At 52.8% G+C, this 15,071-nt stretch overlaps 1 protein-coding gene across 4 annotated transcripts in view; it reads right to left on the reverse strand.

Moving 5' to 3' along the window:
- Eng (endoglin) overlaps nt 1-12,339 on the reverse strand; it is a 37,016-nt gene extending 24,677 nt beyond the window's left edge. For all 4 annotated transcript variants that reach the window (XM_076568870.1, XM_076568869.1, XM_006983492.4 and 1 more), the window contains exons 1-2: nt 11,739-12,339; nt 730-881 (exon numbers count right to left, since the gene is read on the reverse strand). In XM_076568870.1, the coding sequence (XP_076424985.1) occupies nt 730-881; nt 11,739-12,324 (738 nt within the window). In that variant the 5' untranslated portion in view covers nt 12,325-12,339. The remainder of the gene's footprint in view (nt 1-729; nt 882-11,738) is intronic.
- Between the last annotated feature and the right edge of the window lie 2,732 nt (nt 12,340-15,071).

Genomic DNA, 15,071 nt, shown 5'->3' on the forward strand with positions numbered 1-15,071 from the left:
AGGCCAGCCTGGCCTACATGAACCTTAATGCAAAAACCCAACAACCAACCAAACAAACAAAATGCTAGCTCCTGGCAGACCATAGGCGAGAGCCCGGCACCCAGCACGCAGTAAGCATTTGACAAGCGGGTTACACATCTGGACAGCTGCAGCTGGCTTTTCTGGTCTGGGATCTCAGAGGATGCTTGTGGGGTCACAGATGTTTGATGTGAGGGAGTCCCGGTTAGAGTGGAGTCATGTCCTCCCATGTCTTTAGAGGTGTTTGGGCACAAGACCCCGGTTCACACTGACTCGCTTACCTGGCTCCTTTCTACCTGGGTCCTTTTTTAAAAATTGTTTTTTTAACATTTATTTATGGTGTGTGTGTGTGTGTGTGTGTGTGTGTGTGTGTGTGTGTGTGTGCAGGAGAAGTCAGAGAAAAACTCGAGGGAGTCTGTTCTTTACTTCTATTGTGTAGGTTCAGAGACTTGAACTCAGGTCATCACACTTGGTGGCCAGCACCCTCACCTGGTGAGCCGCTTCACTGGCCCTCCAGCAGGGCCTTGCCACGCTTTCATCCCTGCTCCCAGAAGGCCGCTCCCTAGGGGCCCTCCCAGGAGATGTCCCATCAGCCTCATGCTGAGGCCCCAGTGAAGTCCCAGCCACCGCCCCAGCACCAGCCGAGGGAAGGTATCCTTCACACCCACACCCATGCCTCGGCTTCCTGTGGGTTCCCACGGACGTACTCACCTTGGGAAAAGTCAGGAAGAGAACGTGGACTTCATGAGTGGCGTTGGTAACCTGAGCTGTGCAGCCCTCGGAAACCTGGCTGGTGGTGTATGTCACCTCACCCCTTGTGGGGTCCACAGGCTGTAGATTACAATAGACCCTTTCTGCAAGACCTGCGGGAAAGCACAGCGGGAAAGTGGGTCGGGGAGAAGGTGGTGGGGCAGGAATGCAGATCAGTGGTAGAATGTTTGCCCAGTATTGGCAAGGCCCTGGGTTCAATTCCCAGCACTAGGAGGAAAAATGCCAAGTACATTCTTACTCTTTTAAAAAATTATTGTTGTTATTATTATTATTTGGAAGTTGATGTAGCCCAGTCTGGCTTTAAATTTGTCATATAGGCAGGGATGGTCTTGACCTCCTGATCCTCCTGCCTCCACTTCCCAAATGCTGGATTACAGGTGTGCAACATCACGCCTGGGAACGATTACATTCACTTTTTGTTTGTCTGGGTTTCTTTTGTTGTTGTTGCTGTTGTTGTTTTTCAAGACAGGCTTCTCTGTGTAATAGTTCTGGCTGTCCTGGAACTCGCTTTGTAGACCAGGCTAGCCTCCAACTCAGAGATCCACTTGTCTCTGCCTCCCAAGTGCTGGGATTAAAGGTGTGTGCCACCACTGCCTGGCATCACATCGACTTTTTGAACATTTCCTACACACTTGGTGTGAGATCAGAAATCAAGCTGCCATGACATCTTCATAGCTACCCCACACGGTAGATATCACTCCATACATTCCACAGATGGAGAAACTGAGGCTCAGCCAGAGAAAGTCTCTACCAGGGTCATAGTGTTACTAGGTAAAGTCAGGATACTAATCAAGTCTGAATTTCAGACAAACATGAATTATTTTTCAAGGTATAATTTTTTTTTTTTTTTTTTTTTTTTTTTTTTTTTTTTTTTTGGTTTTTCGAGACAAGGTTTCTCTGTGCAGTTTTGCGCCTTTCCTGGAACTCACTTGGTAGACCAGGCTGGCCTCGAACTCACAGAGATCCGCCTGGCTCTGCCTCCCAAGTGCTGGGATTAAAGGCGTGCGCCACCACCGCCCGGCGGTATAATTTTTAATATATAATTATATACTTATACTACAAAAACATTCATTGTTTATCTGAAATTTAAACTTAAATTCAAATGTAATTTTTTACAGGGGAGGTGATATATGTTTATTTTATGTTCTTTTTTTTTTTTGAGATGAGGTCTGGCTGGACTAGAACTCACTATGCAGACCAGGCTGGCTTCAAACTCACCGAGGCCAACTGTCTCTGCCTCCTCAATGCTGAGATTAAAGGTGTGCACCACAGTGCCCAGCTCTCCACTGTTTTTATTTGCTCTGTTAGGTGACCCCGGGCGGCAGGACACCCTCAGGTCAGTTCAATCCAAAGGAAGAAGGGGGATAAGGTAGGAGCCTGCTCCCCTCTTCTGACCTCAAGGTGTGGGTCCCTGAGAGACTGCCTCTGCGGAGGGCGTTTCCTGCCTCCCGAGCAGCCCAGGTTGGGAGGATGGAGCAGGCTCACAGCCTGCGGCGGGGCGGCCCGGAAACACGGGTCCCACGGGAGAGCAGTGGAATTTCGCCCTGACCCAGCAGAAGAGGAAGAGGAAATGAGGCCCCTACACCTCGTCCTAAGGAATGTGCTGAGGGGGAAGGGGGGCTGCGGAGGAGGGACAGAGAAGGGGAGACTGTTTGGAAGTTTGTGTCTCCATCTTGTCGTGCTCACTTCCTGTTTTCTTGGAGATCAAAGATGGGCGCGGAGGCCCGGGCTTCACGTCCCGCTGACGCCAGGGCTGGGGATGGGGGCAGGCTGGCTCTTCCCGAACCCCAGGCGCCTGCGGCCCGACCGACCGGCCGCTTCCACCTTTGCAGCCAGCGTGTTGGGCCCAAAGCCACCGGGGTCGGAGAAGGCGGGTGGATGGCTGCCCCGCATCTGTCAACACTGCCCCTCATCTCCATCTTGGGGAGAGAACTGGGACAGGTACCGGCGTCTGCCGAGGAGCCCAGACCTTATCAGCTGTTGCCTAGTCCTGTCTGCAATATACTAGGGACATCAGTGTGTTTGGAAGATGCTGTTTTTGTTCAAAGCAAGGTCCTGGGAGCCGGGCCCGACATCTGACTCTGACTAGCTATGGCTTTGGAGAGTGATTTCAGCACTTGGGGCTTTGGTGCCCTGGTCTGTCCAGCGGCAATGAGAGAGGAGGCCATGCAGCCCTGAAGGTTGCTGGAACGCGTTGTAGGCAGAGCGTAGGGTGGTCTCTCTGTAGTTTTCTTGCCTGCATTTTGCTGTGGATGTTGACCGTGTAAGGGCTGGGGCGAAGGAGGAGGGCAGGGCAGTCAACGGAGGTTTTCCTCACCCCACTAGACTCAAGGGTTGGTACCCTCTCGCTTCCCTTCTGATCCACCCCCACTCCAGCCCGTTCTTAAGCATAGGCTGCTTGGCTGCCCCTACCTAGATGGGAGACGGCACCCTGAAGGTCAGAATACTTAGGTCAAGGTCATACAGACATATGCCTGGCCTCTGGGTCTCTGACACCTCTCCCCACATGACCCAGGATCTGGCCTACAGATCTCTGGACTTTCCCGCCCCCCTCCCCAGACTTCCAGGAACCCCAGTTCCTCTGGCACTGCCGGGCTGCCTGGGGCCGCCTCCTCCATGCCGTCAGCCAGCGCCAGCAGGAGAGGCCACAGGCCTGGCCATTATATAATGATCAGATAACAGGCCAGCCTGGGAGATCAGATAAGAGGCCCATTTATTTTGGGGCCTTTTCGAATGCTGGTTGCCCCCACCCCACAGACGAGAATGGGGAGACAGCGGGGACTGTGACGCCCGAGCCTGTCTCCAGCAGCCCAAGGCGGGCCCAGGCCAGCTGAAAACAATCCCCTGGCACCAAGGGAAATGCCGGGGCCTCCCGGGAACTGTTGGAGGAGGCGCCGCCGGGGGCCCAGAAGTCACCCTTGGAGAACTGGGTGACCCTGGCCTCCTGAGTGAGAGTCTGGAGCATCCTCACACTTCCCTTCCTCACCTAGAAGCCACAGAGCCTCACGCAGCGGCCCCCATTCCACCCCGATAGCTCTTTGAGGCCATAAATAAGTCTGGCTCTGGAGCCAGATGGCCTGGTCACCCCTGAGCCTCATCCTGAGCTTGCAGAGACCTACATACTGGGCCTCTGTTTCCTCATTTGCAGGTGCAATGCCCATCACAGAAGCTTCTTCACGCTCTCTGTCTGGGGCTTTGTGTGATTAGATTCCTTGGTCCTTACAGCAGACCTTAGAGGTAGCCGGGTGGTTCTAATACCCATTTTACAGGTAGTGAGGGAGGCTGGAGAATTTCTCTAGGAGACTCAGTGGCAGGGCCTGGCTTTCAGGTTCTGGCACCCAGCATGTTCTCTGTGTGTCTATGGGAGACAGTCAGTTCTGATGCGTCAAGTCCTTGGTACCCACAGGTGCTGTGCATATCTGTAACACCGAGGAAGCTGCTTTCTAACAAAAGTCTTCTTCAGTCACCTCAACCCACCCAGCCACCCTCTGCTCCTTTCAGACTCCAATGCTAGCCTCATAGATGTCCCCATCCAGCCAGGCCATCGGCAAGACACAGCTCCCCTTGTATGTCTTTCCATCGTTTCCCAGCAGCCACAGGGTCAAATTCACACACCGCAGCCCAAAGTGGGGTCAACAGACAAAGAGGGTGACAAATGCTAAAGGTTCCCCCCTAATCACACCACCTTCCAGGCTCCGTTTCGTGCCTTGGTATTGTGATCTGTACAATGGGACAGTGCGAACCCTACGCCACCCTCAGAGCTGGTGTGCATTCAGGCTGTCACACTCACTGTGCTAAGCCACCTGCTGATGAATGGAGGCTGCCCAGGAACTGCTTTGGTGGCCCTGTCTTCCCAGTCACTGAGGTAAACGTTCTCTCCAAAAGCACCTTGCTTCTTGCCTTTGCCCTTCCTCAGACCAGTGCCCCGCCTTTGAGATTCATTTATTTTAGTCTTATGTACATAAGCGTGCGCCATGTGCATGCAGTGCCCAGAGAGGCCAGAAAGGGCGTCAGATCCCCTGGAACTGGAGTTACGGTAAGCTACCATGTGGCTACCGGGAACCAAATCTGGGTCCTCTACAAGGATAGCAAGTGCTGGTAACTGCTAAGCCGTCTGTCTACCCCCAGCGCCCATCTTTTATTGACTACCTGACCAATTTGTATTCAGCTTTCAAAACTACTGTTAGCCTCTTCTGGAAACAGGTGCCTCCTAGTCAGGCAGTGGTGGCCACACCTTTAATCCCAGCACTCGGGAGGCAGAGGCAGGAGGATCTCTGTGAGTTCCAGGCTAGCCTGGTCTACAGAGTGAGTTTCAGGACAGCCAGGGCTACACAGAGAAACCCTGTCTGGAGAAAGGGAAGGACCTCCTTCCTTAGGCTCATGGGGACCTGACGTCCCAGAGTCACAGGTGCTCAGGTGTGGACTTGGTTGCGTTTGTCTGTCTGTTTTGACAAGTTTGGGCTGTTTTGTTTCTAATTTATGTATGGGTGTAAGTGTGTGAGGTGTGCAAGTGTGCTTGTGCGTGTACGTGTGTGAAGCCAGTTAAACCCCGGTTGCTCCTCAGCAGCCATACTCTTCTGAGACACAGTCTTTCCCTGGACGGGAGCCCTCTGAGCAGACGACAGCTGACCAGCCGGTGAAGCCCAGGGCTCCTCCTGCCTCCTCATTAGTCCTGGGACTGCACGTGCCCAGAACCACACCTGGCTGTTTATTATTATTGTTGTTGTTGTTGTTGTTGTATGAGTTCTGGGCATTGAGCTCAGGCCCTCAATGCTTGCATAGCAAGCTGAGCAATACTAGCTGAGCAATCTCTGAGCCTTTTTTTTTAAATTTTAAGACAAGGTCTCATTCTGTAACTTAGGCTGGCCTCAGTCTCACAGAGATGTCATCCCCTGTGGTCTCTGCCTCCTGAGTGATGGGATTAGAGGTGTGTGTCACCATGGCTGACCTGGGTTGTTGATTTTTTTAAGATGTATTCTTTTAATATTCTTTCTTTTTTAAAAAAATGATGTATTTATTTTTAATTTATGTGCATTGGTATTTTGCCTGCATGTATATCTGTGTGAGAGTGTTGGATCCCCTGGAGATGGAGTTACAGGCAATTGTGAGGCACCATGTGGGTGCTGGGAATTGAACCCAGGTCCTCCAGAAGAACAGCCAGTGCTCTCAATCCCTGAGCCACATCTCCAGCCCTGAGATGTATTTATTTTTATCTGTATGAATGTTTTATGTGTATGTGTATGTATGTGTGTGTACCACATCTGTGCCTGCTGCTCTCAGAGGTCAGAAGGAGTTAGATGCCCTAGAACTGGATTTACAGACGGTTGTGAGGCACCATGTGGGTGCTGGGAATAGAACCTGGGTCCCCTGAAAAACAAGCGCTCTTAACTGCTGAGCCATCTCTCCAACCTCTGGTTTTCTCTTTTTAGGATTCGTTTAAGTGTGTGTGTGTGTGTGTGTGTAGGTGTGTGTGTGTACAGGTGCCTGCAGAAGCCAGAAGAGGGCACTGGGTCCCCTAGAGCTGGAGAAAAAGGCACTTGTAAGCTCTGTGACATCAGTTCTGGGAACCCAACCCACGTCCTGTCCTGAGTGCTCTTAGCCCCTGAGCCAGCTCTCCGGTACTGGGTTGGTAGTTTTTTGAGACGGGGGTTTCCTACAGCTCAGGCTGGCCTAGGACTCTGTGTGTCTGGAGCTTATCCTGGATTCTGCTTCTCTGGTCTCAGTCTCCCACACCCGGCTGCAGCTGTTAACTTCTAACCGTCTGCACTCCCAGACGACAGCACACGGACAGCCTGGTTCACCATGCCCTGGCATTCCTCTGGGCTCGGGTGGGCCAGAACACACATTTGTGCAGAAGTTTTGAAGTTAATCCCTAACTTGCTGCTTCCCTTCTACTGTTCTGGGACTCAGTTTCCCTCTGGGGTTTGAGAGATACCCTGAGGTTCTCTCTGGGATAAATGTAAGAAGGCGGGAGAGGCAGGGTCCCAGGGTCATATCTAAGAGGGAAGGCCATCGCAGGGTCAGGACAAGGGGCCAAGTGTCTGAAATGAGGGGATCAAGCTACAGGAAGATGCTGGTCGCTCTCTTGAGGTAGCTCATAGAAAGAACTGTTCCAAAGTTTGGGGTCCCGGCTCTGCACTCTAGCCTGTGTTCCTTGCTCTTGTGTCCTAGACCCTGCCCGGTCTTCTCATCGGTAACAAAGGGATGGCCTCGAGCAGTGCCGTGCTGGTACACAGCACACTCCCAGTAAATGTCGGCTCACACGCTTGGCACCCCACTTAAGCACCAGTGGAGTGAAGTGCATGAGGGCCCCCCAACCTGCAGGACTGCTGCCCCAACGCCTAATCTGGAGGCAGAGGTGGGGCCCCAAACTAGGCACCCATCTTTCTAAGTCTCCCACACCTACCTGGTCACCAGAGAGTGCGGAGAGGAGGCTGAGACAGAGAGACAGCCTGGGGTAGACATTAGGACCTGTCACTGAGAACTGGACATCCTCATCTGTACACTGGCCTCACACCCCAAGGACACAAGACAGGCGATCCCCTCCCTCTCACCCAGATCTGCCTGCGGCCCTAGAGCGCATGGAGCAGGCCTGTCCTCCAAGGCCCCAGCACTGGCCCACATGTGACACGGAGCAAGTCCTCTGTCCCTCTGTCTCTCTGACTGAGATGAGAGAGAATCTTTGGGTTTTTTTTTCTTTTAACATTTAAGATTTATTACTTATGTGTATGTGTGTGTGTTTATGAGTTTATGTACAGTACATGCATGTGTTCATGTGGCTATGGATGCCAGCACAGGATTCCCTGGATCCGGAGTTCAGGTGGTTGTGGTGTGAGTAACTGGGTGTGGAGGGAGAATCTTAGTGGCCCTGTCTCCATAGGTCCCAGGGAGCCACTGTCCTGGCTAACGCAGTTCTTGCCCATCCCCCTTCCCTTCTGAGAGGTTCTGGAATGTGGCTTCAAAGTCATGGGTAGTTGTGTCTCTGCCCTGTGTCACCAGCCCCTCCTGCAGCTTCCCAGATCCCCACCCAGGTGGTCAGCAGCATGGAGGCTCCAGGTCATACTGTGCTCCAGCCTCAGGCAAATGACCACGTACAGTCTAGGGACACCATTCAACCCTGGGGGAGGCTCAGGCCACAAGTGCCAGAAGCTTCCAAGTGAAATAACCAAATTACAGAGAAAGGTAGCTGCCCCAAACTGGAACAAAACGAGACACCACTTAAATATTCAACAAGGGGCTCACTGTTCAAACGATGGCTCAGGTGTGGGACAGAATATTCCAGAACTGCAAACGACCGTTATAGAGTCTAAGTGACATGAAAATAATATGCCACTTAAGAAGGGTCCACAAGACTCTCACATGTTCATCTGAAGGGTCAAAATTACCTTGCAAAGCCCAGAAGGCAGTTTATAGCTGCTAATAGTCCTGGGAGGGTTTTTTGTTTTTGTTTTTGTTTTTTTCAGTACTGAGGATTGAACCTGAAATATTCTAGAAAAATGCTCTGCCACTGAGTGACATTCCAGCCTTAATCAGTGTGTGTGAGTGTGTGTGTGTGTGTGTGTGTGTCCGTGTCCGTCCTTCCGTCCTTCCGTCCGTCCACCATAGCATGTAAAGGTCAGAGGACAACACATGGCGCTCTCCACCCTGTGGATTCTGGGGGTCAGACTCAGGTTGTCAGCCTTGGCAGCAGGCCTTTATTTGCTGAGTGGTCTTGTCAGCCCATTCACCTAAGATTTAAAAATTATTTCCCCCACTCTCTCTCTCCCCGACTCCATTCCCTTCCTCTCTCTCTCTTTGTTCTCTTGAGACAGGTCCTCATTTAGTCCAGCTTGGCCTTGAGCTTGATGTGAGCTCAAATTTCTGATCCTGCCTCTGCCTCCTGAGTGCTGGTGTTACAGGTGTGTCCACTGTGATTCCCCTCTCCCCCACTTCTCTCCCTCTCTCCCCCTCCCCTCTCTTCCCTCCCCCTTTGCTCTCTTTGCGGAGCCTTAGGCCACCTGCTAAGCATGGCTGTGCCACAGAGCTATATCCCAGTACCCCTCACTCATCTGTTTTCTTTGAGGAGCAAACACATGGTTAAGTGGCCTCTGTTTTGTTTTGTTTTTTTGAGCTGCTCTTTAAGAATCTCCATGCACATGCATGTTCTTTAAAGCGATTCCAGGGCTGGAGAGGTGGCTCAGTGGTTAAGAGCACTTGCTGCTCTTCTAGAAGAAGCATTCCTGGCACCGACCTGGAGGCTCACAACTGTCTGTACCTCCCTGGGCACACAGATATACACGCAGGTAAAAAATTATACACAAAAAATAACGAAACAAGTAAATCCAGGAAAAAGAATTTGTCTTAGGAAGCCCTCTGGAGAAAATCCCACGCTGGAAAACAGTCACACTGAGTGCACATCCTTCCAGAATTTTCTCTGTGCAAAACCTCAGCATCACTGTTTTATTAGCAGAAATGGATTGCTGTTTAGGGTCTTAACTGTATGTTCTATACATCTGTGTCGTAGCAAATGGATCCACTGGCTTTGTGGTTGCTGCTGGACAGCATTCTGTGACATCCTGACTTCTTCAATGAGACCCCTATTGAGGGACGTTTGGGTGGAATCTGGTTGTTGGGGTTTATTACAGGTGCTCACGGGCCACACATCCTTACAGAGGTGACAAGTAACTCTCTAGGGTTGACTTTTTAAAAAAAATATTTATTTAACTTTATTTTGTGTGCATGGTGTGAAGGTGTCAGATCCCCTGGAACTGGAGTTACAGACAATTGTGAGCAGCCATGTGGGTGCTGGGAATTGAACCCAGGTCCTCTGGAAGAGCAGCCAGTACTCTTAACCGCTGAGCCATTTCTCCAGCCCCAACTTTTTCTTTTAAGACCGAATATTACTATGTAGCCCAGGCTGGCCTTGAACTCACTATGTACCTAAGCTGGCCATGAACTCAGTGGATACCACAGCCTCAGCCTTCCAAGTGCTGAGATTACAATTGTATGTCACCACACCCAGCTCAGGCTGACTTTTGAAATTGAGGTGTGAGAGTAAAAAGTTATACACAAGTTGTAACTTTAGAAAATTCTACTGAGTTGTGCCCCAGAAGACTGGGTCCAATTTTGCCCCTCCATCCTGAGGGGATGTATACAAATGGCTGCCACCCCATCCACTGAGTTCTGTGTGCTAGGCAGCCAGGGCTACACAGTGAGACCTTTTCTCAAGAAACAAAATAAAAGTAAGTTGTGTGTGTGTGTGTGTGTGTGTGTGTGTGTGTGTGTGTGTGTGTATAAATGTGTGTGATTTTTTTTTTAACTCAGGACCTTCCATATGGCAGCCAAGAGCGCTACCGCAGAGCTACCCACCCAGGAAATAACCATCAGAACTCACTACTTCCTAACTATTTTACTCACTTTACATCATCCACAGTCCAGTGGCTCCCAACCTCCCTGATGCTGACACTTTAATACTTCATGTTGTGGTGACCCCCAACCACAAAGTTATTTCGTTGCTACTTCATAACTGTACTTTTACTACTGTTATGAATTATAATGTAAATATCAGATAGACAGGGTATCTGATATGCGACCCCTATGGGCTCGAGACCTACAGGTTGGGAACTGCTGCTCTACCCCCTTTGAGGGTGTCTGTGCCTCGGGTCTGTAGGGGAGAGAGGCAATTGCTGTGTGCCACTGAATTCTAGTTTCCAAATAAGAACTGAGGGGTAGTGGATTGAAATCAGCCCTGAGGGAATATTCGCACCACCGTCATCGGCCTACCTAAAGTCTGGAAAGTTACCTAGACTCTGACACCTCACCTTCCACGCGACAAGTCAGACCCTAGAGGTCTTCCATGCCTCCCCAAGCCCAGAGGAAGAGCACTTGGAGTCCTGACCCAGGCTGGGGTCAGGCGCTGTTATAGTAGGTGGACTTGGACGGTCAGAGCCTCCATTTTCTCTTCTGGGAAATGGGGTAATCGTGGCAGCCATCTTGCAGGTCACATGTCAGAGTAAGGATTCTGGGGCCACAGGCATAGAGTCAAATCCCTGCAAAGTCACTCAGTGCCTCTAGACTCAACTTCCGGTTGACCAACGAGGTGGTGACAGATTTCCCATCCATTACAGACTGTAAGATGCAGGGGTGGCCCCATCTCCTCCCCACACTCCTGCCGTCCGGCAGCCCATTCCAGTCCTTGGACAAGCCCCTGAATCTGCAGGTGGGCAGGTAGCTGGCTACAGGTAGGGGTGACCGAGGAGCAGGCCCTACTGAGACCGACCGTGAGTGAGACTGGGGTCCGGGGTCCTCACCACCCCTCCTGAGGTCACTTTTAATTGTCAGCCTGGCTGAGAAGACCCACAGAACCCTAAATGAGCCTGTGTCCTTCTTGAGAAGGGGAACAGAGGCAGGGCAGAGCATGTGGCCTTTGTGGGTTCAGTGGGGTTCCGGGAGTTGGGCAAAGCCCGGGAAAAGTGGGAAGACTTGAAGCTGGTAACTCTTTGGACAAATGATGTCACCATAAGCCTTTACTACAGCACCCCTGCCCCCGCCACCCGCGGCTCAGAGGTCTCGAAGTCATCCCCCAAGATGACACCAGGAATTAAGAAGGTCAAAGTTGGATCCAGAGCCTAACTTTCTCCCGTGCCCCCTCCTGAACTTCCTCAAATGGGAAGCTCAGAGAAGGGAAGGAGGACTCCCAGCAATTCTGACTCCTGGCCTTCTTGATCGCTGAACCAGCAGGTGCCAGGGCTAAAGTGAACAGCTTATCCCGCCAGACTTTTAACGCTTAAGTCTGGCGTCCTGTGAAATCTTTCAGTCCCAGAGTTGAAATAGTTGGTGATCCCATTCCTGCATCCTACCACCCTGGAGGTGGCTTTACCAGCTGTGAGCTCAGGACACAGGATTAAGACCTGGAACACCCAGGGCCTGGTCTGGGCTGTGTCCCCAACCACGGGGCGCTGGACACTTACTTGTGGGCACGAAGCTGTAGATGGCCAGCAGCAGGGTAATGGCCAGAGGGAGCATGCCACGGTCCATGCTGTCCACCCGGGAGTCTCTGCGCTGGGCCTTATCCGGTGTCCAGAGGCAGGGCTGCGGGTGGGCGCCGGGGCCGGCGTGGGTTCGCACGGGGACCCGAAGGGAGCAGGCGGCCGGAGCGACCACGTCCCTGCTCCAGCCTTCTGAGGTGGCGGCTGAGAAGTCAGGAGAAGTGAGCTGGAGACTCACAGCAGGGCAGGGGTCTCTAGCTGACTGGATGGTGGAAAAGAGACACTGGGCTCTTTTGAACAGCAGCCCGCAGCGGTCCTGGCCTGGGGACGGGACGCAGAGGGAGGTAGGGGTCTGACCGTCCTCGGCAGGGGAGCTCAGCTCATCCAGCCCGGCCCAGAGAGGCAGGAAATGCGCTTCCTTAGAGAAGGGGCCGGGCCAGGCTGTCTGCCAGGCGCGTAGAGGAAGTGCCACTGGCTTTGTGGCTGGGTGGGGGGCCCTGGGGTGGGGGAGGCAGGGTGATGGGAGGGCCCAGTGGGCAGACCTCCCCCCATGCACCTCACCCCCCATCTACCCTTGCCAAGGCTTGCCGGTGAGGGCACATCTGGGAACCTGACAGGGGTCAAGTTCTGGATGAAACCCCAGTAACTCAGGTTCCTTCTACAGATGAGGAAAGTAGTGATGGACCAAGATAGATGGTGCCTGGGATTCTAGCTGGTCCGTGCCAGCATTAATCCAGAAGCATTCCTCTTGGCTGTGCCTCTGTGTTACAGACAGGGAAACTGAGGCCCAACATGAGGAAGACATATTCCCAGGTTAGCATAAGAGCAGCTGAGACTGTACTCGCTGGGCCCGGAGAGGGTCACAGAGACCCTCAGGGTCCACACAGTTCCAAAGGCACAGAACATACAGTTGTCTTTGGCGGCACACACCTCTAGTCCCTGCCCCATGGAGGTCAAGGCAGGAGGGCTGTGAGTTGGGGGGAAGCCTGGGCTATACATAGTGAGACCTGTCTTGAAGGAGGGACAGGCACAGACTTTCCTGGCATCTCTGAAGTCAGGTGGCCTTGGGTTTGGATCTGGTTTGCTCATTTCCAGCTGAGACCTGGGGCTGAGACCTTAATCTCAGTTCCCTGTTTGTGATACAGGGCACAGCTGTGTCCTCTGGCCCAGGCTCTTGGGAGACTTTCTGAGGACCAGATGCTAGCTACAGCTCTGAGCCCTGGGCCAGGTCCCGCAGAAGCTGCTTGCCAATCCATGCTCCCTCAGCTGACAATCCCAGAATGCCCCGTGCTCATTTTGCTAATAGTAAACACAAAAAGTGTGCCACCATGTTCCTAGGTGGCATTTAGAATCAAGCCCCGGAAAACTTAGAGACAAAAGCCTGAACTGCCTGGAGGGGTGTCGGGAACGGGGGAATACAGACACTGGCAGCCAGCGGAGGCCAAGAAAGGACCAGGTGCCTAAGGCACCGAAGAAGGGAGACCCTGGGTCATCCTGGGGCAACTGCAAAGGTGCAGAGAGGTTAAGGAGCCCATCTCGGGGGCCTGAACACAGGACTTTCTCCCTGCGGCCAGTGGGAGTCACTTGTCTGGAGGAGGGAGAAGCTGGAGTGGAGACCTCGGGAGTGTGGCCCCGGGATCTCAGGTCTGGTCCCTAGGTGCCCTCCGGTGTTCTATGCCTCAGTGGCCAGGCCAGGCAGGCAGTTGGTCTCTACAGGGGCTGACAGGAAGCAGGGAGAGAGGGTCCTGGAGGCAGGCTGGAGGGAGGTCAGCTTTCTCTCACCCAGGCAAGCATGTGAGACCTAGCTCACCAGGCGTCTCAGGGATGACAGGCTCTGCCCTTCCCTTCAGCCCGTGGAGATAGCAGATAGACACGGGGACTCCAGAAGGCAGAATGGGGGTGGTGGCAGGTGGGGTGGTGGCAGGGTGGCTGTGAGCTGTTCTCTACATGCCCTAACAGTTTGGGGGACAGTCAGCCCAGCCCCGGGACTAAACCCCACACCAGGGCCCACCCTGGGCGTTCACCTTATCAGTACCGAATTGTCGCCATTGACGAGCAGTCTGCTCCTCTGGGCTTTGTTTCACACAGGTGGAGAGCAGCTTGCTAAGGAGCACAGCGTGGACACCTCGTGGCTTCCTGCCCTCTACCCAGCTCCATGCCAGCCGCAACAGCTGAGCTGAGTAGCCTGAGGGGGCAGCCGGTACAAAGACTCACAGGGTGAGATGACAGCCAGGGGACCCTCTGGACCCTCAGATCAAGGCTTTGTGTCCTAGGCCCTTCAGAGACGGGCTGGCCTGCCCCTCCGGGGCTTCTTAACTCTCCACATGCACCCTGCCGTCTCAGGGTGATCCAGTCACTTCCTACTTCCCTACCTTAGCCTAGGCTTGGTTCCCTAGCCTTGTTTTTGTTTTTTAGTTTTGAAACAGGGTCTCACTGTGTAGCCTGGCTGTCCTGGAGCTAGCTTTGGAGACCAGGCTGACCTCAACTCTTAAAGATCTCCCGGCCTCTACCTCCCGAGTGCAGGGATTAAAGATGCCTGGCTCTCAAGGACCCTTCCCAAGGCCTCTGCACTGCACTACCATCTCCATTTAGATCATAAAGAAGACCCAGTGTCTTCTCCAGAACACAGGGGAGGCTCCAGGCTGGCACAGAGGGGAATCTCTGGAGCGGCAGCTAATGGGACTCACCTATAATCCCAGCTCTTCACAGGCAGGAGGATGACCACAAGTTTGAGGCCAGCCTAATCTACACAACAAGGTCTAGCCTGCTCTAGCAAGACCCTGTCTCAAAACACCAGGAAGGAAAGAAAAGGGCAGAGGGGTCTGCAAGATGGCTCAGGGAACCGAAGTGCTTGCCACTAAGCCCGACAACCCGAGTTTGATTCCTGGGGCCTACATGAAGAAAGAAAGGAACTGACTCCCCAAAACTGTCATCTGACCTCCACATGCATGTCCAAACACACACACATATAAAAACACAATAAGAAATAAAATGGAATTTAAAAATGTAAAAAGACAAGAACCAGGGAAAGGAAGCCTACCCATAGGCTTTAGGGGGCCTGACCAGAGACCTTGAGGGAACGAAGGGTGTAGAGCCACCAGGTCTGGAAGCTTTGAACACAGAGGGGTCCCTGCCAACTCGAAGTCTGGGGGGTACCTCAAGGCCCAGTGCACATCACTAAAAGTCCCAGGAGGGCAAGGACTTTGATGGCCTCAGCTGCTTTGTCCCTTCACAGAGCCAAGGGACTTGGTTTCTTTCTTTCCTGTCCCCCCCCCCCCCAAGACAGGGTTTCTCTGTGTAGCTCTGGCTGTCCTG

Source organism: Peromyscus maniculatus, chromosome 4 (assembly GCF_049852395.1).
Source record: "Peromyscus maniculatus bairdii isolate BWxNUB_F1_BW_parent chromosome 4, HU_Pman_BW_mat_3.1, whole genome shotgun sequence".
In the NCBI taxonomy this organism is placed as follows: Eukaryota; Metazoa; Chordata; class Mammalia; order Rodentia; family Cricetidae; genus Peromyscus; species Peromyscus maniculatus.